This window comes from Rhinichthys klamathensis, unplaced genomic scaffold (genome assembly GCF_029890125.1).
Source record: "Rhinichthys klamathensis goyatoka isolate OS25496 unplaced genomic scaffold, OSU_Roscu_1.1 h1tg000280l_1, whole genome shotgun sequence".
Taxonomy (NCBI): domain Eukaryota; kingdom Metazoa; phylum Chordata; class Actinopteri; order Cypriniformes; family Leuciscidae; genus Rhinichthys; species Rhinichthys klamathensis.
Genome location: NW_026606799.1, coordinates 641,515 through 668,708, shown reverse-complemented (window position 1 = coordinate 668,708; position 27,194 = coordinate 641,515). Strand labels below are relative to the sequence as shown.

At 36.5% G+C, this 27,194-nt stretch overlaps 2 protein-coding genes across 4 annotated transcripts; both read right to left on the bottom strand.

Annotated features, from left to right (window-relative positions):
• Positions 1-1,126: 1,126 nt before the first annotated feature.
• On the bottom strand, positions 1,127-8,389 carry ube2d3 (ubiquitin-conjugating enzyme E2D 3). 3 transcript variants are annotated; one of them, XM_056268999.1, is made up of 8 exons: positions 8,058-8,389; positions 7,034-7,097; positions 6,913-6,944; positions 6,239-6,316; positions 6,053-6,158; positions 4,844-4,937; positions 4,225-4,306; positions 1,127-1,739 (listed from the first exon to the last, which is right to left on the bottom strand). In XM_056268999.1, exons 1-7 carry the CDS (start codon positions 8,079-8,081, stop codon positions 4,258-4,260), a joined length of 447 nt encoding a protein of 148 aa, XP_056124974.1. In that variant the 5' UTR covers positions 8,082-8,389; the 3' UTR covers positions 1,127-1,739; positions 4,225-4,257. The 3 variants fall into 3 exon arrangements, with proteins under 3 accessions (XP_056124974.1, XP_056124976.1, XP_056124975.1); XM_056269001.1 differs by lacking the exon at positions 4,225-4,306 and having other exon boundaries at positions 1,127-1,575; positions 1,669-1,739; XM_056269000.1 differs by lacking the exon at positions 4,225-4,306 and having other exon boundaries at positions 8,058-8,388.
• A 1,604-nt stretch (positions 8,390-9,993) lies between these two features.
• zmp:0000000662 (RING finger protein 145) lies at positions 9,994-19,021 on the bottom strand. Its single transcript, XM_056269072.1, has 11 exons — positions 18,831-19,021; positions 18,105-18,434; positions 17,905-18,013; positions 17,705-17,796; positions 16,638-16,879; positions 16,392-16,561; positions 16,179-16,319; positions 15,920-16,102; positions 14,048-14,195; positions 13,572-13,928; positions 9,994-10,837 (listed from the first exon to the last, which is right to left on the bottom strand). Exons 2-11 carry the CDS (start codon positions 18,271-18,273, stop codon positions 10,385-10,387), a joined length of 2,064 nt encoding a protein of 687 aa, XP_056125047.1. The 5' UTR covers positions 18,274-18,434; positions 18,831-19,021; the 3' UTR covers positions 9,994-10,384.
• Positions 19,022-27,194: the final 8,173 nt, after the last annotated feature.

The following is a 27,194-nucleotide window of genomic DNA, read 5'->3' as shown; positions in this document are numbered from 1 at the left end:
CGAGAACAAACCTCATTGGTTCTTGCGGAAGCTCAAACGTGCTGCGTAACACGAGAATGAACCTCATTGGTTCTCGCACACCAAGTGAACATGGTTGAGCTTCCCTTTACCACAACTGGGGCCTATACTATGAAGCTGGTTTAGGTGGATAGCCAGGTATGTTTCAGTTTAGTTTGTGCCAACCCTGTGTTTTAGGCATCATGAAAGTGGCTCAGCTTTTAGCAGTGTTCATCATCATACTTAGGCCTACATCAAAGTGGTCGTTTGCATCACTGCCAATGAATGGACATAAAGTTCTCATATTTCATCAAAAATATCTTCTTTTGTGTTCCGAAGATGAACGAAAGTTTTGCAGGTTTGGAACGACATAAGGGTGAGTAATTAATGACAGAATTTCCATTTTTTGGTGAACTATGCCTTTAAGTTAAAGGTATGTGGTTGTAAAAGTGAAAATAAATACACATATTTATATATATTCGAAGTGAAATGAGGGCTTTTATTATGCCTGCACTGCTACGTGGTTTGGATTTTGGTTCATCTTTGTATAACAAGAATCTTAAATCCATTCACAAGATTCATTCAATGATTGGTTCAGGTGTTCTTGTTGCTGCTTACATCGTTACGCCAGTAAGTGGCTTTTTTGTGTATTTGAAGGTGGGAAAGCATTCACAAAATGCTTTTCAACGAGTCAGTCAGAGAAAGTGAAAAGATTCAATCACTTAAATATCTTCAAAAACACAAATTCGTTCAGTAACGAAACACCAATAGAAATGCAGTTTACTTTTTTTTTTTAATTTAAGAGCTCATTTAATAGCACGTTTCATTATAAAATATTTCTGAATTATATCACTGGGTTGCAAAAATGAAAAAGACAATTAAGATTTTTTTTATATCTTATAATACTAAATTTCTTGGCATCCAAGATAAATATAAAAATTATTTTTGTCCATACCAAACCTTATCAAGAACACTAAATCAGCCGTTGCTTTTAATTCTGAATGATTCATGATCCTTCAAGTGATAAACCATAGCCACTTTCATGTGGAAAAACACATTCATCTACATCCATTTAAATACAAATAGTGAAAAGTAAAAATTTCTAACAGAAAAACAGAACCACACAGTATAACGAGTTATGCATCTTTATTGAAGGGAAAAAGTAGCGGGACTTTAAATAGATATTTAAGCCAATCGAGTGAGTTGTATTTCAGTGTCACAGCTGTGTAAGGTTGGGCCAAGAGCTGATCCGAATGTTGCAAATCTTTACAATTAAGCACAATACAGGAATCGGTCCCAATCTCCCACTGATGTACAACATCTAACCTTTTCTCCTGTGATTGCATGCACTCCAGGAGTAAGGCCCCAAAAAAAGCAGAACAACCTAAAGACATTCTCTCTCCGAGCGGCTCAGAGAAAATACACTGTGGTCATACAGGCATGACGTGTTGTGAAGTGAGGGGTTGATTGGTAGAGACCAAAGATAGGCAGAGCTGAGTGTGGATGAGCTTCCGTCAGATTGACGAGGTCCATCTCAAGACTTTGTAGTGTGGAAAGGCCAGAAGCAGGCCTGCATTCCTGTTTTGAGCATAAAACTGGGGTTATGCCTCCATAAGAGACAGATGGAGAAATATGGTCTTGCAACAGTGTCCAAAACATGAGAGAACAAACAGTTTGTTAATGTGTCCAGCCAACATCACATGGCATATTTCTGAGTCCATTCCCGTGCTATTCTGTTGTATCTGCAAAGAGGAAAAAACAAAAACATTAAGCATTTGTAATCCAGTGATCTTCATGCAGCCATTGCTTCCAAAAAGCAGTTTTCTGATGACTCTAGTAAGCATGTAATTGCTCCTTTAAAGGTGCAGTAAGCGATTTCTTTAGAAAGACTGCCGACACACAAAATAACGAACACGCTACGCAACACAGGAAACCACTAACAACTGGCACATCAGACAGCTCACGTAAGTATAGATGAATCAGTGCAATCCACTTTTGTCTCCCATTTACAGACAGGACAACCGGTATGTACAAACTAGTGTTCTCAATCAATATAAAAAATGTATCTCAATTTTTTCTGCAATTAATCGCATCTACCATTAAAGTTTTGTAATACTTACATATTGAATCTGCAAAATAATGAAGAAACAATATATTAAAGAGGGTATATTTTAAATACTTGTTTAATGGCATCTTTTACTATGCACTATGAATGAAGGCCAGCATCACTGATACCAGTACTGATACTGAGGATTCTATATAATGGATAAATGGATGGGTTTTCGTTGTTTTTGACCCATGTAACCTTGTAAACAGTGCTTTAAGATTTTCAGGTAGATCTAACAGGTAAATATACAGAAATTGAATAATCAAAACACTGCATAGTATTAACTGCATAAATTATAAATTGAATAAAGATCCTTATTAAGGCGAGACACTACAGGTGAATAGGGTAATTTTTTTAACTAGCAGATATCACCATGAAACTTTCCCAGTTGATTACCTACATTAAGATGAGAAAAAAATGTATTACAAGTTTTCTGTAATTTAATGTTTAAATATGCAAATTAGGTATTATCTAATAAAATATGCACTAATTTGCATATATTTCAAAAAATGAAATTGAGTATTGGATAAAGCCAGGTTCAAAATTATTTTTTCATTGTGTTCACATATTAGATGGGAAAAAAATTACAGAGGGATTTATGGATATCTACTTTTGTTATCCTATAAATCAGAATATACTGTCAATAGCCTTAAAAAAATGATTTTTGCCATGTTTTTTGGAATAAAATGTTATATAAATCGGGCTAGGAATAATATATTTACAAATCCCTCTGTAAATGTCTTCATAATATAACTAGGTACAAGACTGGAAAGTTTGGTGTATATAGGTGCTACCGAAGTGGAGATTTCGGACTTTGAGTATGAGAGAAAAGTCATTTTGAGAAAACGGGCTTTAAAGATTTAGCATCAGCCAATGAGATTGCGCATTTGCGCCCTTTTACTTTCACGATTGGTTGCTGATAAAAAGGAAATGACCATATTTGGATCCGACAACATTGTACAAGAGAGAGAGAGCTTTCTAATGGTGTGTGTGATGACAGGGTGCAGATCGTGATCGCGGAGCAACGGATGATTTACAACGCCAACTTTTGATGAATTTATGAGAAATCTACAGACGCAAACAGACAAAGTGTAGTAAAATAAAGACCTAAATGTGTATTTCGGACTTTTTTTCACCACAAGTCTGAAAGAAGACATGTTTTTTAAGACAAATATCCCGAAATCTCAAAATTGACCAGTGAAAAAAAAACTATGTTTTTGCCTGCCGTGTCTCGCCTTAAAGATACAAAAGTTATTCAGTAAAGAGCAGTGAGTGATTTTCTCTTTGTCGTTTTTTGTTTTATTAACATTAATGACAGACAGCAGCAGGTTTATTGGGCTGCTGGCACGTTGTCTAAAGCAGCATTCTGTGCATGCATTTCGGGTGTTTGTTCATCGTACTTGAATGTTTTAATAGCACTTGAATCTATCATATACTGTAGTGCAGCCAAAGGATGACAGAAAAAATAGTTGTTGTGCTAACTGCGTTAAATATTTTTAGTGAATTAAATTGTAAGAAAGAAAAAAAATTGTAAAAAAAACTATTTTTTTCAGTACACACACAGAACACACATCTAGAAAATATTGGCAAAAATGTTTTAGGCGGTGATTTACATTTTCAACAGCATTTCTCAGAAATTACTTACTGCACCTTTAATAATGATGTATTTCAGTTTATCACTTTTTTACTTGCCCATTTTCATTAACAACAAAATCTTATTTTTCAGATGCTTAGTTTAAATGTATACTATATTTCTGCTAGCATTCTGATGCTTCGCATGCAGTACAACTAGCTTACACAAAACAAAAATGCTCAGCCACTACAATTTACAGCTAACAATTTTTTTACATAACTAACAAAACCATCATGCTACTGTAAGACTTTATGGCTGATTAAAAGCCATGCTTACAGTAAGGTTTAATGCAGGACTGAATAAACCCTAACAAATCAGAAGACACTGCTGCATTTGAGAAAGATAAAAGCAAATCTGACTTTCCTGTGCATTTTTCAGTCATTTCAGAAGAGACGTGATAGCATGTATTAGTGATGCACACCTGCTGTAGCCACACGCTCATGCTGCACCACACCGGAAGCGGAGTGCTTCACTCTCTCTACAGTACCTCTAATGTTCACAGTGCAGAGTTGCCCTTCACCTACAGCATGGCATATTTCTCTGTCCATTCCTTTGCCATTCTATTATACCTGATAGAGCATGGTGTGTTAGAGAAGGAGAGGTCTATTCACTTCTATTATATTTACGAATGACTGTGGTCCTTGCGGTTCTTACAGCCTTTTATTTTAAAATGATACCCACAGCTATGTCACTTCAGAAGAAAAGACTGACATAAGGTGCCCTTTTTTCTTTTACATATTTTTTACAACTGCAACATGTTTTTAAATGAAGGTTTGATGCTGATATTAAATGTGATAAACTGCTGTAATCTGTGTAGCAAGCTCATCTGATTCTATTTGGTGCTGACTACAAAATTAGTTTTTCTGACAGTAAAATCAGTTTTCAGTCGAAATGAAATAATGGGAGATGGGAGATAACAAATAAACAGTAAAAAATGATAAAACAATTTAAAAAAGTTAAGAAAAAAAATTAAAAAAAAAATTAAAGAACAAAATGTTACAAAATAGCAAATACTGTACAATTTAAAAACAACATATCAGATATGCGCAATTTTGCGCATGCATGCATGTGTGTAAAAATACTTGTGTGCTTCAGTCTGTACGTACTTCTCTGTGTCTGTTTTATAGATTCTGGCAATCTCTGGCACAAGAGGGTCGTCTGGATTGGGGTCACATAAGAGTGAGCAGATGGACAGGAGAACTACAGAGAGGACACATAACACAATATTCCATGAGTTACTCCACTTGACATGGAATCTTGTTTCTTTTCCCAAATCTTCACTCAAGTGACTTTAGCAGGAGATTATAAAGTTTCTTCCTTTCGTTCACTTTTAAATACTATATTTGCATCCTTTACTGTGGTAAAGTAGAAAAATGCTGTAGGACAGATACCTTTTTACTTGCACGTCAAATTCAATTTAACGAAGTTTGTGCTTGTTACACTTGCTAAGGCACATCAAGTTTATTTGTATAGTGTGTTTTGTACACGCCGGTAATTTAGTTTCACTTTCGCTGGCAGTGTAACATCAAATATAGGCTAAATGTCTTGCACCTGTGGAAGATAAAATTTGCTCTGTAGACCTTTTACAACAAGTGTCAGTTGCTTTGGAACTTCGGGAAAAGACAAAGGGACAAGAGACAAGAGATGGTTGTGTCCTGTGAAAATTATACATTTAGTCCTGGTTCGCTTAGCGTTCACACTGTAATTTTTTAAAGTTACAAAAAAACAAAAACATTTAGCGACGGAACTTGAAACAAGGCTGTGTGCCGAGCTAAATGTGCTCGGTGTATGTGCGTACGTATGATGGTATATGATGGCACTGACAACTTGTGAAGAGCTTATAAAATGTGTAAAGGAAGCAAAACAGCGGCAGGAATCCCTCCGTCACACACACAAACGAAGATCTGCTGCGAGGAGACGCGGTTCTGATGTCTGTAACGAACTGTGATAGGCAACATCGCAACTATGATGAGATAAAACAGGTATGCTTGGACGAAGCATATCCTTTTTAGGGTCGCATCTTGTGACATCATGTCCTGTTTTTGGTTCGTTTACATGCCTTTAGTCCGTGTTGCGTTAATATTTCATTCGAACCGCACTAGAGTTCATTTGGAAGCAGACTGAGACCCATCTTTTCTGGGGTCCACTTGTTTGGTGCGCACCAGGGTACAGATGGCAACGTTCACACTTATTCAAATGAACCGCACTAACAATATATATTTTTGTATGTATGCATATATACACACACCGCAGTCACAGCCCAAGCTCTATCTGACCATTTTCTAATAAAGCAACATCTATTATAGTGCATGTACCTTTAGAAATAGTAAGTGCAGGTGACCACTGGGACCGGAGGATATCCAGACAGATGCTGCCATTACTGTTTATGTTAGGATGGTAGATTCTTGTAGTAAAAGCAACCTAACACAGAGAAAACAAGGTTATACACTCCTACAAAAAAACACAAAAAGGGGTAAAACATTTTTTACCAAAGTTCTCACCTTAGGTGGTTTAAAGGGGTAATCTGTTGGGAAGTGTATGGTTAGGAAAAAAACGCCACCCTGATATGGACTTTCATTCTGTATTTATATAAAAAAGGGAAAAAATTACAATTCTGTTAAAAAGTTTGGGGTGAGATTTATTTTATTTTTTTCACAGAAATGACAGAAAGGACGCATTAAATTTATAACAAAAAAAATGACAGTGAAGATATTTAAATGTTACAAAAGATTCCTTTTTTTAAATAAATGCTGAACTCTTGAACTTTCTAGCCATTAAAGAATCCTGAATAAAAATGTATCATGGTTTACTCAAAAAATATTAATCAGAACAACTCTTTTCAACAAAGTTTCTTGAGCACCAAATCATCATGTTAGAATGATTTCTGAAGGATCATGTGACACTGAAAATTCAGCTTGGCTATCACATGAACAAATTAAATTTTAAAATATATTCAAATAGAAAATTATTTATTATTTTTATTTCACAAAATACTTTCCCCCCCCCCCCTGTATTCCTGATCAAATAACTGGTAAGATTGGCGAGCATAAGAGACTTTCAAAAACATTAAAAAATTCTTACGAACCCCAAACCTTTGAATGGTAGTGTACATTTTCTGCCATTATTATGCTATTTAGTAACATGCTTTTACAGCAATGCTTTTTATTGTACTCACCGGTCCCATGATTGTTGCCTGCCAGTGGAACACTACAGAAGAGATCACATGTACAACATCAGTTTACAGTAAATGCATACAACCATAAACACCACAATATATGTAAAGTCCAGGATCTCACCATCATCCCCCACTGGACCTGCTGAACACTGTGCAGGAGGATCACGTGCCAAATCAGTCAATTCCTACAGGAAAGAGTCGGAATGAGTTTTATGAAACACAAGCATGCAGAACTACTGAAAAGCAGCAGACTCTCCATAATGAAGGGTCAATAATGGCGCTGGCCTCTTTTATCACTATAGTGACAGCAAGATGAAACCAGCAGATAGAATGTTTAGCAGCACAGTGTATTTATAGTTCTAGAGAGGGGTCATGAGGGAGAAGAGCTGGAACACAACCTGAACGAGCCCACAGGCATGTCCGTCTGCGCCCTCCACTTTAAGAGCACTACGTTTATTTTTATTTCAACATGTCTGTTGGGTGGGAAGACACCTAAAGGTTTTTCATGACAGGGGGGTATCTAACGGTCATAAATTGCATCAACAGCTTTTCAATTGCACAACCACAGACATGTTTGAATTTCCCAACACACTGAAACATAGGAAAATATATGGTTTGATAGGTTTACTTCATAATATGGATACAAAACTGTTTAGGATCCCAAATGAAACCTTGCAGTCCCTAAAGGTCAAATAAAAAGGGGCAGTTTTAAGAAGACCTGACGTTTGGTTTTTGTTTCGTATAGACAACCTATGGTAAGAATTTAATATCCACATTACGAGACAAAGCGCGAAAACTCCAGTAATAATTTGAATAATTATTATTTGTTTCAATATCGATAATGTGTGAGATTTGACATCTGTACTATTAATTAAATATTTTATAATACGACGTAACGTTACGAGTTCGAGACCGGGGGGGGGGGGGGGGGGGGGGGATAATAAATAAAACGACAGGTTCGTTTCGTTTGATATCCTTATAAATACTAAATACACATATCGTTACAAGTAACTCGTTCGTCGTTTGTACTAAGAAGCACACACTCGCTTTATAAGCAATAACGTTACGCCAACATGCTGCTAGATGGCTAAAATAATTAAAGATACACTGGTTTATAATATATCATAATATAATTCCTTACTTACCTTTTGGATTCGTTTAAGCGCCATCTTCCAACTGGGTGTAAGTTAGTGGCTCCTGAATAACTAGCGCCCTAAATCTCGCTCTCTTTCTCAATATCTGAGCTAACCTGAGAGCTAGCCAGCTAACTAGATAAAAACTAGTAACATTAAATATGTCAGGATGTCAAAATCTAGCTTACATTCAATGTCTAAAAATCATATGGCAATCAAACGTGTGAATACAGACAGGCCCTGATCCCTGTCGGTGACTGTAATGCTGATGTGTGTACACTTCTCTTTCAGTTTGTCAGTGCTGACACAAGATGTCCGTGAGCTTGTTGTTAGCACTTCTCGCTGCTTCTTCTAATCGTGCGGATTAAATGGCGAATCAAAGCGCAATTATAAGCCGAGCGCCACCGTGAGCGCTGGATGAACAATTTGGCATACAATTTTTAACGCTGCCAATGTTGTCTAATGTTATTGTCAAGGAGAATTGTAAAGGGATTATCGTGAATCATGTGTATGTTATTCCTTGGAAATGAAAGATTTCTACATGAAATGCAAAGATAATGGTCCTGGCACAGTTGCACCTAGACAATTACAGGTTTAAACCTTTTTTTTTCTTTTTTTTACAGTCTATGGTTTCAACACACAGAGGAAATTTGTGAAAGGGAGGTGACTTCACCATACAATTTCTACCCCATTTTAGCTACTACAAAAATGTGTATTCATTAAAAAAATGTCCATGTAGTTTTACGATTTTATGATTCATTTACAATTGAATTAGGCTCAGCCTTATTCATCCAGGTTTTGAGGGGGTGAATTAAAATATTTTATATTAAGAAATATAAAATTACAATAAGAAGTCTTATTTTGTAGTTGTTTTGGCTTTTTAGTGCTGGTTTTAAATCATCTTGGGGCCCTTTGGCTGAGAACCACTGCTCTATGGGATTTTTTGTTGATATACTGGTATTCAACGAACACCATATTCATGGTAATCACATGCTACCTCAAGGTACAAAAAAGTATAGTATTACGATGAATTTACGCAAAAAAATAACATATTACCAGATTTTAAACACCATGTTTGCCAGATTGATAAATTATTCCCAATATTGTGAAGTGTAAAGAATATTGATGCTCGTTTACTTCACAGAATAAAAAAAAAAAAAAGGTAATTGTGACTTTTTCATCTCACACTTCTGACTTTAGTTCTCACAACTCGCAATTCTGGCATTACTTCTCAAAAATGTGAGATATAAACTCGCAATTGTGTTTTAAAGCTTGAATTGTGAGGATTTTTTTTTATTCTGTAGCAGAAACGAGCTTCCATAAAAGAAGGTAATGCAATATGATATGAACTTTCAGGAGTCTGCAAGTCAGTGAGTACTTTAAAAAAATCCACAAAGAAAACATCTAGCAATAACTTCAGTTGTTTTAATCATCATAACCATTAAGGCAATTGAAGAAACACTAAACTGGACATAGAACAGTCTCTAAATCACACTGATACTGGTTTTAAACGAGAATAATTTTTTTAATGAGTGTGATTGTATAAGCGTTTCATCTTTATTCTCTGCTCTGAAAACGTAGTCTCAACTGGAATCTCCCCATTAACAATGACCTTCGCTTTGTGCACTGAACACAACTTTATTGACTGTCTTATTATTTTCTGTCTACTATTGTCTCCCTTCATTCTGGCAGAACTCATCCACAAACCATATTGTAATTGAGAGAATAGTCACCATGACTTGGACACCCTCATCACAACCACATAATTTCAGTTCAAATAAAAGCACACAATAGAGTGATTTAGAAAAGTCAGAGGCACAGATATGAACAGTTCTGCATTACTTAGAATGCTATTCACTCACGTACCATAATCGGTATCTGAAATAACTCAAACAGAAAAGTCCTTTAGATGCCCAAAGAACACTTAGTTAACTGCCAAGTTCCCAACATGAATTTGTTTGTGTGTGTAACATCTTTCATGTCTTCCCCTGATTGGACAATCATCATTGAATCATCCAACATTACACATCTTAACAAATGTCAAGAATTTTTTTTTCAAAATGAATATCATTTGGTATCTATTAAACTAACACTGCTGAGGTGCTGTAATAGGATCAGTCCAAGCACACAATGAGCAGGACGTCTTCTGAGTAAATCATATACCTGCAGGTTTTTCCTGCATTTCTGTCAGTTATTTGTAACCCTCTGCTGTTATGGCTTCCTTTGCTATGTCCCACTTTCTTTGAGCTTTCCATCCGAAGATCTTTCCTGCCACTGTCAGTCTGTCTTGTTGCAATGGCAGTTTCTCTGTGTTATGCTTCTCCGGCTGAGCTTATGTTTCAGTCACCTTCCCCAAGCTCCTGCGAAGCCATTTTGGGATCCCCATCTGATGAGCAGCTTGGTACAGGATTTGCCACGCTTTGGGAATCACCATTATCACCACAGTGCAAGTGTTGGAGACTCTCTGTGCTACAATTCCTCTCAGAGTTAGGGTATTTCCTGTCAGACTCGTCACAGTTCCTCTCTGGAGAGCAAACATCATCTCCCTGCTCCCCCTCCTCCTCCTCCTCCTCCTCCTCCTCCTCATGGGACTCAGGACGAGGGTGTTGCTCTGATGGAGGTGGGTTTTGGTGTGTCGGCTGAGCTTCACCTGCCGTAGCCGTTGGTTTGGCCGAGGAGGGTTTGATGGAGGCATGGCACATGGGGCATGTCTCTTGCACATAAAGCCACTTTCTCAAACAGTTGCCATGGAAGAAATGACCACAGTATGTTATCACTGCTGATGTCATGTCCTGCAGGTTAGGGAAAAAAAGGTTCAAATGGATTTTCTCATCATTGTGATGCAAAGTTTAAGTCGATTACTTAGAAGATCTTCCCTAGGATCCTATTTTGTTATCATTTATGTTATGCTACATTTAAAGTATAAAAACTAGGTATGCAACAATACACTCATGTCACGATTCAGTTTCATACACACAGAGCCAAAATAAAGTTAAAATGGTTAGTTTTTAAAATGATTACTTCTAACACATATGGTGAGCCATTAAAGAGCCCCTAGTATGCTTTTTCGGATGTTACCTTTCATGTAGTGTGTTATTTGGCTGTTTGCGAGTGTAAAAGTTCTGATAGTTTTAAATATCAAAGTGCACGACAAATGGAGTTATTGGCCCTGTCCCAAATGGCACACTTCATGTGCACTTTCGGTCTTGTGGACTTACAATAGCTGCCGCGTGCGCGTGTCCGTTAAGTCCGTGAGACCGCAGTGTGTCCCATTTGTCATTTTTAGATCTCAGAAGAGTGCTCGCGAGCGCCCCCTCTGCGGTCGATTTGCGCCCTTGATGCGCACTTTTGCTGAGCCCACGCTGATGCGGACTCCACAGCAGACTTCTTCCCGACATTCAAAGCGGCGTTACGTCGCGAAAGTGCGGACTCAGAGGAAGACCGCGAGTGCTTAGGGTTCCATTTGGAACAGGGCCCTCGACAAATGGAGTTATTGTCTCCCAAAAGAAAGAAGCGATTCTAAACTGCCTGAAACGAGTCGTCAGTAATTCCAGTCTTACTTCCTACTCGAACCTACTTAAGTTTGTAACAAATTTGCATAATGCCAGCCTATGGTCTTCACTGGTCGCTGCAGATATTGACTGTTGCCATGTTAACTGTTCGTATCACTGTGTTTACAAGCGTGGAGGAAGCCTCCGGAGCTGAAATTCAGATATGGTAAATGGGTGTTTCGTTTCAGACATGCGCTGTAAGTGGTAGACCAATCACAATAGACTGGGCCATCTGACCAATCAGAGCAAAGTAGGCTCTTAGGCCGTTTAAACCTGTATTTAAAATGTGTTTTGGTCAATCGGATCACAAGTAGATGAGGGAGACGCATTCCCGATTACACCCGGTGTTTTAATCGGTCTCTTTTGTCCACTTTCAACCACTTCTGTCCTGATTTCTTCATGGGGAGGATCTATGGGCGGGAAAATGTACATGCTTTTTCAGATCTATCGATCTAATGGCCGAAAAAAGCTCACGTAATTTTCAAACTTAGGTCTTCAGCCGTTGAAGGTTAAATGACTACCATGCTTCACATAATGTTTATGGCTTAGGTCAGTAGGTGGTGAGTAGGCGTCTTTTGTGGTTGTTTGAATGCGTTTCGTTTTCGACTACCTCTGGAAGCCTTGTCCACTTGTGATCCGATCGACTAAGATGCATCTTAATACCAGGTGTAAACAGACCCTTTGAAAGGAGGGTTTTAGAGAGACCGAATACTTGATCCATTCGTTTCAGACACTGTAAGAAATGAGGTGATGCCATGTATATTATGAGAAAATTAAAGTGTTTCTTGACCTTGGATGCATGTAAACCTATTATAGGTGACCTACAAAACAAAATAAGAAACTTTAAAATAGAATAATAGGGGCACTTAAAAGTACTGTTTATTAAAACTGTTTATTATTGGTCAAGTCTTGTTTTTATCATTTGAGATTAATAGCGAAGGTGAAACCATTTTTTACCTTGCGTGATCTCGAAAAAACTCATTCATGCTTTTATATTTAAAAGACTAGATTACTGTAACTCACTCTATGTCGGCATAAATAAATCATTGATTAATCGCTTACAATTGGTCCAAAATACAGCTGCGAGACTTTTGACAGGTACTCGTAAGAGAGATCATATTACCCCAGTTTTGAGCACTTTAAAGTGGCTACCGATCGATTACAGAATAAATGTTAAAATTTTATTTTTTGTTTATAAATCACTGCATGGTATGGCTCCATTGTATTTGGTAAATCTGATTAAGAAATATGAACCAAAATATGGTTTTAACGACTCCAAGAACAAAACGGAGATTTGGAGATCGAGCTTTTGTAGCGATTGCTCCAAAACTCTGGAATGACCTACCTCTTTCTATTAGATTGGAACCTAAATGAACTGTTTTTAAACAAAAGCTTAAGAAAATCCTTTTAGATTTAGCATTTAACGGGGTATGGTAGCTGTTCTTGTAGGCTTTTTTTAGCTGAGGTGTTTATTTCGTCGTCACTTAACCGTGGCGTTAATGTCTGTGTGTTTGTATGGCTGTGTTTTTGTCTCTATTTTTGTACAGCACTTTGTTCAATGACCAGTTGTGTAAAAGTGCTTAATAAATAAATAAATAAATAAATAAATAAAATGAAAACGCTAAATTTGGTATTACATCAGGAAGACATTACATCAGAAAAGGACTTGAATAAGCTTAGATTTGGTCCTTCAACACCAAGCACAGGGCAATGGTGACACCAGAATATTCATGATTCTGCAGAATTATGTTAAACATATGCTTGCATTGTATTGCAACTGATGCTAAATAAAATGTCGATACATGATGCATATTGTCGCTATCCACAATACATAATGTTGGATTTTTGTATATATTGTTACACCCCTAACAAAAACACTCACACAACTTCTACTAGCACATTTGAATATGTTGCAAGTCAACCATGAGGACAAAACTTGATGCATGCAGAAAGCCTGCCTTATGCTTGTTCTGACCTGGAAGCAGATGGCACAGACATCATTGTGGTCCCGTAGCTGCTCTGCGCTGGCCCTTGGCAATACATTGATTTTGCGAGCGGCTTCCTGTCTAAGCAAGAAGCTTTTCCAGCCAGCCTGGGCACGTAGCCACACATTGCAGTAGGAGTGGATGATAATGACCGACGCTCCCATCCAGCTCCATTCTCCCCACAGTGACTCCCACGCCCCATAAGCCACCACACACACAGCCACCACAAACTCCAGCACTCGACACACTCCGTTCACGTAATAAACAATCTCATCCAAACCGGGCAGGGCTGAACCGCGCCACACTTCCACCATGAACAGGCTGTAGATCAGCAGAGTGCCTGTCACCTAAGAGACATATAAAAGATCACTATCCAGCACAGCATGCTGGGATCTCACTAAAATAAAATTAATTGAAAATTAAGAGAATTAATTTTATTTGAATCACAAATTCAAACAGAGCATACCTGCAGTGATGTGAGCATACAGCTAGAGACCAAAATCAACAGCCAGAAATCCATGTTGAAAAACTGGGAGATCTTATAGGCCATGAATCCTGGAAACAGCAGCAGAAACCCACACATAGATAAACCACGCAAGTGCTTCCACACACTCCTGTGGAGAGAGAAAGACAAAAAAAAAAAAACAAACAAAAAAAAAACCTTAAATTCTCAAATTAAACACACTCAAAATAAACACAGAATAGTACTAAAATAACTAAATTAATCAATAAATAAATAATATACAGTATAATAATGGACAAGAAATGTTAAAATCACAGTAAACATTTATATTTTTTTCCAGAAATTCAATACCCAAAGTGTTTTATATAATAATGTTTAAAAGTTTGGGGTCAGTACGTTTGGGAAAGTACAGTAAATGATGCATTACATTGATTAAAAGTGAATGTAAAGTGACTGATATTTATAAGGTTGCAAAATATTTCTATTTAAAATAAATGCTGTACTTTCTATTCATCAAATTTATCACAGTTTCTTCAAAAATATTAGACAGCAAAATCATTCTCAACATTAATATAACATTTGGTGTTTCTTGAGCATCAAATCAGCATATTACAATCCTTTCTGAAGATCATGTGACATTGAAGACTGGAGTAATGGCTGCTGAAAATTCATTGAAGTAATATTTCACAAATCACAATGTATAACAAAGTTATAGCTACATATTTTGAATTAAATACATAAATTAAATGGACGATTCCAAAGTGTGTGCAAAGTTTCAAGAGTTTTATGAGCATGTTAAAGGGTTAGTTCACCCAAAAATGAAAATTCTGTCAGTAATCACTCACCCTCATGTTGTTCCAACCCCGTAAGACTTTCGCTCATCTTTGGAACACAAATTAAGATTTTTTTTTTTAAATCTGAGAGCGGTCTCACTCCTCCATATGCTTCTATTGTAATTGAAACTTGCCGGCCCAGAAAGTAAATAAAAACATCGTTAAAATAGTCCAAGTGACTACAGTGGCTCAACATTAAAGCAACACTAAGTAAGATTTTTTTCCTTAAAATAATGTTTCCAAAATCGTTTCAGTGGTTCATTAAGTCGTAACAGGGTGAAAGGCACTTCTGGATTCGTTTTGCGGTCCTATATCTGCTATAACCACGCTGTGTAAGATTGCCAGATCGGGTCGCGTTTCTGTAGTTCTAATGAGACATAAGAATTTGACTTGCTTTACGTCAAGCGTTACAATAGTCATTATTTAGTTTTTCTTCGTTTCTGATGTCGCAATACATCATACTTTCATGAAATCATGCAACATACTCTACCTTGTCTGTGGACACCGTTCATTCCAAAGCCGGTGCTGGATAAACAACGAGTGTGTGCGCAACAGTAGGCTGCGGTAGGCTAAATTATTTACGACAGTGGTAATGGACAATTCCGCTTCCAACCTGTAGGGCGACCGCAGAGCAAAAGTTACTTGGTGTTGCTTTAAGAGAATACTTTTTGTGCGCAAATAAAACAAAAATAACGACTTTATTCAACTATTCGTTTTCTTCTATGTGGGCCTCAGAGTGAATTCACGTATGATTACAGTGCAGCGCTACGTCAGAACGTAGGCTCGTGTTCTGACGTAGCGCTACGCTGTTACATATGCGCTGTTCAATTACATTAAAGCATATGGAGGAGTGAGACAGCTCTCAGATTTTATCAAAAATATCTTAATTTGTGTTCCGAAGATGAACGAAAGTCTTACGTGGTTGGAACAACATGAGGGTGAGTAATTACTGACAGAATTTTTCTTTTTGGGTGAACTAACCCTTTAAGGGCCCCAAAAATCCCCGAAAGGTAGAATTTTTTTTACCGCCCTAATTGCATACCTGTTTCTACTGGCTCCAAGCCCCAACACAACAGGCTCTGTGATCTCACTCATGCTTTGTAGAGTAGATGTGAGAACGATGAAGAGGATGATGAAGAGCAGAAAGCACCGCTGTAGAGCTGCCATGTCCAACAACCCAGTCTGCAAGGCCAGCAGCAGCAGAGTCACCCCCTCTGTCACACCCCTACAATATATAGAAACATAAACATTTGAACTGAGCAAACACATGCACACAATAAATGTACACTATCTTCTCTTACCTGTGCATGACATTATGGTTCTGGAGAGCGTTGAATCCTCCGAGGTAGAACTTACAGAGACTCAGGAGTCCCAGAGCCGTATAAGACACCACAAATGTTAGGCCAAGCAGGGAGTATGGGCTAGCACAGCATTCAGAAACACTGTAAAACACACACACACACGTCAGATTCAATTCACATTTCATATGGCAGATTGAGCACCCTGTAGTTTACCTGGTCAGGAGGTAGAGGAGCGGCCCCTGTTGGACAGTAGCGATAGTGCCAAAATTGGTGATAAGTTGCACTCCGAACAGCACAAACCAAAAGACACTAAACAATACAGGCACAGCAAAGCCATGCCAGAGAGACACTCCGACTGCCATCAGTCTGTATAACTCAGTCACCTACAGAAACAACAGTTTGAGAAAAGAAGAGCTGAGACGATGTATGTGCAGAGATGCAGGTGTGTTAGTGTTTTACCTCTATTTCCATTATTTCTCTGTAAGTGGCTCTGGCCAGTCTGTATGGCACGAAGAGGTTGGCGAGGAGAAAGACGGCAACCTCGGCCCCTGTGATCATCATGGACACAGAGGAGAGCGTGAGGAGCCAGTACAAAGGGACAGAAACCACACGTGCCAGAAGAGGGAGCAAGTGTGCTGAGAACAGCCACACACGTTGAGTCCGCATAAGGAACGCGCACAGAGTACTGATAATTATCTGACCTGCAAATGATCACACACAGATGCATACAGTAAAAGACAGTTATAATCAATACTGATATCCACAAAAATTTCAAAGATAACTGGGCCATTGCACACTCCATACAAAAATACAAATAAATACATATAGTGCTGTCAAATTGATTAATCACAATTAATTGCATCAAACATAAATGTTTGTAAATATATATATATTATATATATATATATATATATATATATATATATATATATATATATATATATATATATTATATATATATATATATATATATATATATATAAAATATGCACACACACACACACATATACATATACAAACTTTTATGTTAGATGTGATTAATCATGATTTGTGGTCTGGTTGGTTATTACAGCAAGTCATTTAAAAAATGGTTATATGTAGTGGCTATACACAAAATTGTTTTTGGACACTTAAGCCACAATTAAGAATGTTAGAAATCACGGGCATTTATTATATATATAGCACAAACACACTTTTTAATCAAAATATTTCACAAAATAAAGTTTGGCATGTTTCAAGGTTCCATATTAAGCAATAGACAAACTGTTCAAAATGAAGACTAAAACAGAAAGTCTCGACGATTTCTGGTTGTCAAACTTTGTGGAATATGTTTATTAACTGACTTTACACAGCCATGAAAAAAATTGTTTTGAGAAGGGATCTAGCATAATAATTCAAACTTTATTGGGGCCCACTGTATTATATTGTGTAATCTAATGCAATTGAACTAATACATATTTAAGAGTAGTTTAAAGGTCCAAATGCTTTAAGGCATCACCGTAAGGGTTGTGATACTCGTAACTTACTGGTGAGCGCAGTCACGAACCGGTTCAATGCTGGAGAGTCCAGAAAGATTGCCCCATCATACCCATACTGAGCTTCACCTCTTACATAATCTCTGTCAACAAAATAAAACCCTTTAAAAATCTTCAAACAAATAAATCTACCATATTTAGTTCCACCCTTCAAAAATGTGCAATGACCAAAATCCCGTTTATATTTTTACCTGACAATCTGATGACCCATGTAAAGCAGCAGGGCACAGAGAACATGCAGGTAGAGCTGGATAATATGTCCAAGTGGCAACAGCAGCACCACAGCACTTACTATGTGACCTGCAGGACAGACCCAACAACAATGTAATACATTGCATATTGAGCTATGCTGCAATATAACGTTGACTCATAATAATCATGTAATATTTACCCAAGTAATATATGTTCCAGATGACATATTTGTACTTGAAGAGCATGTCTTCAGTCCTTGCTTTGAGATGATCCGTGAAGCTGTCAATGTCACATTTATACAGCATGTCCAACACCAAGATACTGGGCACCCTAAGGACAACATTAGCTACCTCTTCTAGTCGTGGCATCTTGACACTGACAAAATAACCACCTGCACCATGTAGGAAGACTGTCACATTACGACATTTTCATAAGATCCAGATCTTGTATTCTGCTCCGGTTTGGCGGAACTCTTGAAACCGTTAAAGTCATTTCTCAGTGTGGTTAATCAGTAGATCCCATGTGAAAACTGTAGGAAGAGAAACGATGACATACCTTTGTTTTTCAAGATATCAAAATGCGTCTTTGATTGCTCGCAAGACACAACAATCCTTCCGGGTTATTTTCTGACGTTTAGAATAGACTTCATGCAAAGTGCTGCTACGAACACATCTTAAACCAGTCTTAGCTGCTCTCCCGGCCTAAATGGGTATTGGGAACTTTACAGCTATAGCCAGGCAGGGAGACCATCTAGAACAGCTGAAGACAAGACTAACGTTAGCAGCCAGGACACCATCTTAAACTAGCAAAACTTCTTAATACATGATGTAATTCAATCCTGCTTTAAAGTTACCTGGTGGGAAAATAACACAAACTGTCACTTTTTTAATATTTCAATGTATTTTTAAAGACGGTTGCCTCCCACCTCCAGTGTGTGTGTTATAGCAGCATGGCAGCTCGCGGTCTTTCGTCTCAAAACAAAAGAGCTTCGACACAATTCATCCTCGAAAAATAAACAGTTCGCACACCTGTCACGACCACACACTGGTTGTACCATCAACTGCAAATATACTGCAAATATACGACTTCCTTTCCTCCTTTCCCTTCTTCTTTATTTTTTAAACAGTGGATGAAGAACTACACTAGTGCATTACCGCCACCTACTGTTTACAATATCGGCGACCATGAGACTGTCTGTCTTTAGCTTCGCTAGCATCCACTTTGAGTCCGTCACAGCCCAGAGGCTAGTGAGCTAGCTAAATAACTATGCAAAATCTACCATAATTTGATAGATTCTTCATTCTCCTTATGTCATATTCTCATACTCATATCCTTTTTTCTAACTGTCAAAAAATCCAAAGCCACCTCATCCTATGTATTTTCTGAGCCCATCTAACTCCACAGACTGTCACACTCACAATAGCCTAGGTAGGCCTACCTAATATCCTTCTTAAAATGCCTATAAATTTAACTTTCAAATTGTAACTGATTTCATACTGATCCAAATGATATTATATCAGTCTTTAATTAGCCTATTAGGCCAGCCACAAAAACATTAAAGTTGTCCCATGACTTTTTATCACATTTTCTTTTTAGCATTGTGAATTGCTGTCCATTTTAGCCTTCATAAACTTAATTGCTTTTTAAAATTACTATTTAAAAATGCTCATCATCTGCAGAGAGAAATTGCTACTTACAGTAATTACATCAAAATACACACAATGAAAGTGCATCAGGATTGTGAATATATTTTACATCTTTTTTTGTCTTATATTTCTTTATGCAATAATTAATGTTCAATGTTATTTATCATTTATTAATGTAGCTATTCAACTGTTAGGCACTGTGATTTTTGCTATACAGATTAAATAAAAGCCCTAATAAAGGTTATAGTGGTAAAAAGCATAGGCCTAATATTAATAAATAACATAAAAATAATATTAATGAACATAAACTATCATTTAAAAGGTGTTTTATAACACTATTCTACATAGCACTTTCAAAGCATGGTTCTTTAGAACCTTATAAAAGGGTTCTATTTGGTGTGAAAAGGATTCTGCTGTTAAAAGTCGAAGAATCCGAATAGCACTGTTTAGAACCGTAAGAGTATATTTCATTTAATCTCTCCTGCTCCCATCACAACGCCTTCGTTTATTAACTTTTGATTGTATATTGAATATAAATATACCATTTTTTCTTTGTTCCAATAATGCTCTGATTCTAATGTATTTTTTTTAATTATTGATTTAATCTCTGATCTGCTATGTGATATTTAAATATGAAATGTCAACTTGTTTTGCAACAATGTCTGCTTCCTCATTCCCCTCTACTCACATGAAATGTAAAGCACAAAAAACATTCGTACCTCTACATTTCCTTGATGTAATACAGGCTACATATTTAAATATAATTAGGCCTAAGAATTTTCAACAGCATATCCTCATTTGTTTCTGACTGTATGGTAGAACTGGAGTCTGCGTGTACAACTGCTGTAACAGTTGTTTCATTTACGGCACGGCCTGCATTTTTAATAGCCTGAAAGAAACTAAGGAAACAAGTTTAAGTCAGACTTCCAAGGCACTATAGCGCCATGTGTAATGGTCTAGAACAAATTCATGAGAGCAATAGTCATAACCAAGCAAATATTTAAAGGCTTAAAAAAACAATTCAATCACCTATCTACACATCACTTTTATTCTTCTTTCAAGCAACAACTGAAGACAGCGTTAATTTACATCTAATAATTTGCTCAACGTTTGTGAAGTTGTCCTTATTGTCACCTAAACATTTCCGATGTTCCCCAATTATTGAATTTCAGTTGTATATTTTTTTTTAATTAACAGCACATTGGCATTTCCAAAGCATGCTGTGTAATTGGAAAGTTGTCTAAAATAAGTAAGATTATAGTGAAAATAGAGTATGTAAATTACAATAGAATTACAATAAAATATTGAATGGGCCAATAAAGTAAACTGAAGTATTGAACATCATCCATCATTCTTGCAACAAATGACATTAGAAATTATAAGAACTCATGAAAGAATTTTAAAAGAGGATGCTAATATAAGTTATGGGCTGACCACTATAAGATTAAAAAAGAGAGCAATAACCAGAATTTCCGCTACCGCATTAACCTAGCTGATTTTGCACTAGCAGTTTACAGGAAATAAAGGCAAGGTCCACTTCTGCTAATTTCAACTCGTCGCTCTCTTCTTAGTCATGCGTCTCAACTGTGACATCAGTTTTTGGGAAGGCATCATCACACCACCAGAGACATCGAACACTGACCTCGGATAACCTTGTCCTAAGGAGAACACACACATTGAGCGTTTTAGAATGGCAACTATTAAAATACAGTGCAGGTAAAAAGCAGTGGGTGCTGTAAAGGTCTGAGTCTCTGTGAGCAAGGGGGAGAGGAAATGGGCTCAGTGACCTTTGCAGCCAATTTCCCCTGTGTTCAAACAGCAGCATGAAAGCCAGGTCTGTTTCTGAAGTCTGTGCAAAATGTCAATTGCAACTTATCCCACCAGCAGAAAGAATTTGCTCTGAAAGTAGATTCCCTTATTGTGGCCGTCAGCTTTCAAGTCATTGCACATGGATGGTTTGACCCTACCCTCACTCCTTATGGAAAGGACATACAAATGATTTGGAGATTTTCAAAATGATTTAAAAATAAATAAAATAAAAACCACTTTGCAACATCCTAACTTTATCTATTGCTCTGGTACTTGATATCCTTCATAAAATGTGCTGTAACTGATTTCATCCATAGCATATATCATATGTCTTCAATTATTCGGCCAGCCACAAAATCATTAAAGGGTTAGTTCACCCAAAAATGAAAATTATCCCATAATTTAGGCTACTTGCCCTATGTGGCTTTCTTCTTTCAGCCAAACATAATCGGAGTAATATTAAAAATATCCTGGCTCTTCCAATCTTTATAATAATAATATATAGACAATTAAAATAATAATATATAGAGAGTAGCACCTGAGATTTTGAAGCCAAAAAAAGTGCATCCATCCATAATAAAAGTAGCCTAATCCAAATGTGGCTCCAAGGGGTTAATAAAAGCCATATAACAATATCCATATTTATAATTTTATCAACTATAATCATTGACCTTCGGTAGCGGCCGTACACAAGTCGAGGTCCAGCTAAAGAGTGACCTCTGACCCGACGTATTACATTTTTTATACATTTTATTAAAAAAATAGGCCTACTGAATAATTTCCATATCATCATTTGAAGTGATGAAACACATGTTGTTTCCTCTGTGGAACACAAAAGAAGAATGTCCAAAACAACATTGTATGAAGCAGAAAAACATTTTTCAAAAAATATCTTCTTTAATGTTCCACAGAAAAAAGAAAGTCGTAGGGTTGGAAGAACATGAGGGTGAGTAAATGACGACTGAGTTTTTGTTTTTTTGGTGAGCTAACCATTTAAGGTAGCCTAACAATTGCAGGTTACCGCTATGCCAATTGTTCTCATTCCATCACAAATAAACTATTTCCATCATAATATTAGTAACTGAGCTGATGTTTCCTTTAGATACAAAATGAAGGCTAATGAAAAACAACCATCATATCCGCACAAGCAGGTAGTTTAAATAGCGAGCCATCAATGAAACTATCTGTTTCAGGAAGGAGGGTGTGAAATGCTCAATGACTTCATTTTACAGTAAGCGATAGATGGAAGTAGTGTGGGGAGTGGAACAACTGTATTCATGGTTTTGACACCACACCTCATTATGATGCAATATACATGTATCAATCAGCAGAAAATTCCATTTGACCATTTTTAAACTATTTTTGTCTGAGATTTCAGTATATGTAAACATGACTTTGCAAATGTAGGTTCCACATGTGCCATTTCCATTTCCTTTGGAAACACATTGCGCTCAGTCTCTGCCAGTCACGGCTCTTGTCATGAAACTGCTCTTTTGCAATAAGGGGAATTCCTAGTTCCTTCGCTGACAAGCCTTTTTTTTCTCTCTCTCTCTCTCTCTCTCTCTCTCTCTCCATCTCCCCTTTTCCCTTTTTTTGTTTTATGGGAACTGAGGGCTGAACCAGTGAGATGTTTTTCCTCAGAAGCGCTTTGTATTGATTCATTATGAGGGGGCGGGAGATTCCCTCCCACTGCTTCCTTCTTACTGGGAAGTGATTGCAGGCTTACGGTACTGAAAGAGCGTGAGGGAGTGAGTGAGTGAGTGAGTGTAAGAGGGAGAGATATTTAAGCTGAGAGAACTCATCAGAAGTCATATATTCAGAATGAAGTCACAAGACCAGCACTCATCTCTGGCTTTACATGTGAGTTACTGGAGACTCCAATGGCAAATAAGGATTGTGGATTTTAAAGCAACAGCTTGATCCATGATAGTACCAGAATGAGAGATAGCTATGAAGTTGCTCCTGACAAGCTGGGATAAGCGTGTCTTTCTTTATCAGATAAGTATTTGATGTTTAGTATGACATGTATATTGGGAGAAAAATACTTGTAAAATTAATTATGAGAGATGTGTGGTGTGTAAAAAAACAAATATTTTACTGGCTATATAAAATACAAAAAAGATTATTGTGTTGTTATGTGATTTCTAATAATGTAACTGTAATGTCAGAGTTGTACACTTACACGTGTGTAGTTTTTATATCAAATCAAAATGTGGCATGTAGTTCATGAGAGAACAGGAAAAAATAATAGATATTTCTGGTTCTTCAGAGGGGGTTTCCAACTGTGCACCCATCAGGGCAGTTCGACTGGTTCAGTGCCGTTTATTGGGAAGAGACAGTTTCCTGAAAGTCCTCAGGTGTGGCAGGTACTCAGTTAAGGACATGAAGTTCAGTGCTTTTTCGCAGCAGTTAAGTAATGATCAAACATTAAACAAATATGTGATGGAGATAACATTGAGACAAAAACCTGAGTTGGATTACATCACTAACCCTTTGGCCTCCCCAGAGATTGATGAAGCTGCAACAACCCAAAAGTCTTGAGCTCTGAAATGGTCAAAAGATCAGAGCTTCTTGTTTGTGTATTCATGGCTTTTTTTTTTTTTTCTTTTTTTTTTTTAAGCTTTGAGAAGCCTTCGGTTTGGGTTTCTGAGTGGAATTTAACCGTTTTAATACACTTGACGGGCAACAGCATTTCTTTATCATTACCATATGAGTGTAATTTAAAAAAACAAACATATTTTTTTTTAAGTTTGGTAAATGCTGACAAAGTATGTTTTGAGCACTTAGCCCTGAGAACTGAATTCCATAGATGGTGTTCATAAAGAGTTCATCTATGGGCTCAGTTCTTCTGGTATTGTGTTTAATATCTGCAACAACAACAAAAAAGTATTAGAAATACACAAAGAAAACATTAAATACGTAAACTTACTTTAAATTTCCATTTTATTCTATCACTGTAAGAAGTAACTTGTGAAAAAACTGTTTTATTCTTTTCTTGTTCTTTTCTTGCTTGTGTATATATTTCTTGTTTATATATAAACAAGAAAAGGTAAATAAAACCTTGTTTGTCACAAGTTACTTCTTACCGTACAGTAAGTTACAATGCCGTAGTCAGTGGTAGAATTTTGAGATATTTAGTGAGATATATTGTTTAGATGTTGTGCTCTAATAAATGTTTACAAATCATTCAAACCACCTTCCTGTGTTCTTTGCTTTTTTATTTATTTGTTTATTCATATTTTTTAAGTTTTAGTATTTTTAAATGCACACTCACATTTATCAGGACACTCTGGGTGTGCTTATGAAATGAACAAAGTTTGTCCACTGCTTCCGTGATCCATGGATGTCCTTTTTCAAGTTCTGGTGGCACCTATTGTTAACAACAATTATAGGTCAAATGTTCAGCAGTGCCTTTTAGATGGTTTATGATATGTATTTATCTTATATCTTGGATATATGGCCAGATTTAAAAAAAAAAAAAAAAGAAGCCAGTGGTGAGCTGACGTATGCAAACGATGCACTGACTCCCACGCTTTAACCAAAGGCATGTCTTATCTCCTATTCCTAGCAAATGACTCAGGATCAATTCCTTGGAAATCTGGAGTAATAGTCTGGAGGGTAAAACCTCTTTTAAATATGCCGTCGCATCGGATTGGAATCTTCTCTGAGATGAAGTTAAAAGATTTAGTATCTTGTGGTCAATTTAAATATTTATTAGATAATCATCAGAGTAAATTAATGTGTGTAAATGTTTGTAACCAGATGCATTTTTATATTTTTAATTATGTAATGAGATTTGTTTATGTTTGTGTGTTGTAACTTTGATGTAAATTGTCTATGTAAACTTAGCGGCCTATCTTGCAGGACACCCCCGAAAAAGAGATTTTAATCTCAGTGAGTCTTCTTTCCTGGCAAAAAAATAAAATAAATAAAATAAAGGTTGGGACACTTTCCCACAAATATCAAAAATATTTGTACAAATATCATAATGACCCAGTTAACACAATCATTCAATGCAAAGACTATCAATAGTGGGCCTATTGGAGTGGTATTAGTGGCTTCTCCTGACATTATACCTACATTTTTAGAGACTTTATGATAATAGCTCATTCTCATTTCAAATGTGTATTTTTTCCTTGTTGGCAATAACAAATAAATTGTTATGAAAAGTTTTTTTTTTTTTTTTTTTACATATCGAAAACAAATACATTGTTTTTGTATCACAAAGTACAGTATCATGGGCACTTTGAAGATGGGAATATGATAACAGTATACACATGTTTCATTAAAAAATGAAACTAACAATTTCCACTCAGAAATTACAAATTTCACTAATAATTACAAAGAAATATTAAAAAGTAACGGATTTAATTAAATATGAAATTTTGAAGTACAACGACTAAAATAATATATTTTTTATGTAAAACACTCCATAAATCTACACAGTCTTTCATAGATTAAACCTGGATTAGGCCTTTGTTCAATTAGGACATTTAAGAAGCTTTTATAAACGTGCGTGAAAAAAAAAACATTACTGGTGTGCATCTTGATTCAAAACAATAACACTGACATTAAGATATGTCAGTGCAAGTTGCTTTCAGTTAAAACAGCTCAAACATGCATTTTAGCCTGGGACTAAGATTAAGCATTCTCTGAATATTCCTATTTACATACTACATTTATTCTTTACATCATCATCTATATAATGTAACCAAACATATTAAGGGTGAGAATTAAGTGATTATAGATTATATAATTTATGCATATATATATATATATATATGATATAATTTATATATATCAATTATATCATCTATAATTTTTTATCTTAATTTTTTTAATCCCAATCAAATAAACTGACTGATAGATATTACAGTCACACTGATTACACTGTTTTGCTTCTTCTTCTTCTTCTTCTTTTCTTTTTACTCACACTAAGACTTGTCTCCTTTTGCAGAACCTTCTTTTCCAACCTTTATTCCTGTTCAGCCATGAGGGTTCCCTCGCACTAAAAACTTCCCGTTCTGATAACTGATCCTCACAGCTGTGCTGGGGTAAGTGCCCTACACCCGCCTTAGATCCTCTTTCACAAAGTCTGGAAGCTCTCAGTTCACAGCGAACACTGTTTCCCCCAGTGCAGCTCACCCTTCAGGCTGGTGAACCCTTCTGGCCTGCTTCACTAGACATCTCATGGTGACTGAATCCTGGGACTTGTTTTGGAGCAACATTTGGCAGAGAAAGCCCATGATTGCTGGTAATACCAAATAGGACTAAAATAACTTGTTTGGTTTGGTCCATATAAATGGTGGTACTCTATGTTCACCTGTGTCCTTATAGCTCCTGATGCTTTATGTGTAAAGAGGCACTGGCCCCTGCATATGGCTGTAATCTTGGAGGCAAAAAGTGGCCATGAGTCGTCCAATGAGGAGCCACCGTCAACATGGAATAGCTCGGCTGATATAAGTTTGGATGAAATAAATAAACCCCCCATGTAGAACAATTCAGTCTAAACAAAAGAACATACAATCTTACATAAACAAACAAAGTAAACATTGAAAAACACACATAATTGGTAAGAAAGCAGTGTGATATTTCTGATTAAATAATTTTGGAAGACTCATTGAAACTGAAATTTCATTAAAACGGCTGCATAAGCCAAATTGGTAACACTTTACAATAAGGTTAATTACATTAGTTATCTATACCTTAGTTAACATAAATGAACAATTCTTCTACAGCATTTATTAAGTTAATATTAGTTTCAACATTTACTAATACATTATTAAAATCAAAGGTTGTATTTGTTAACATTAGTTAACCCACTGCGAACTAAC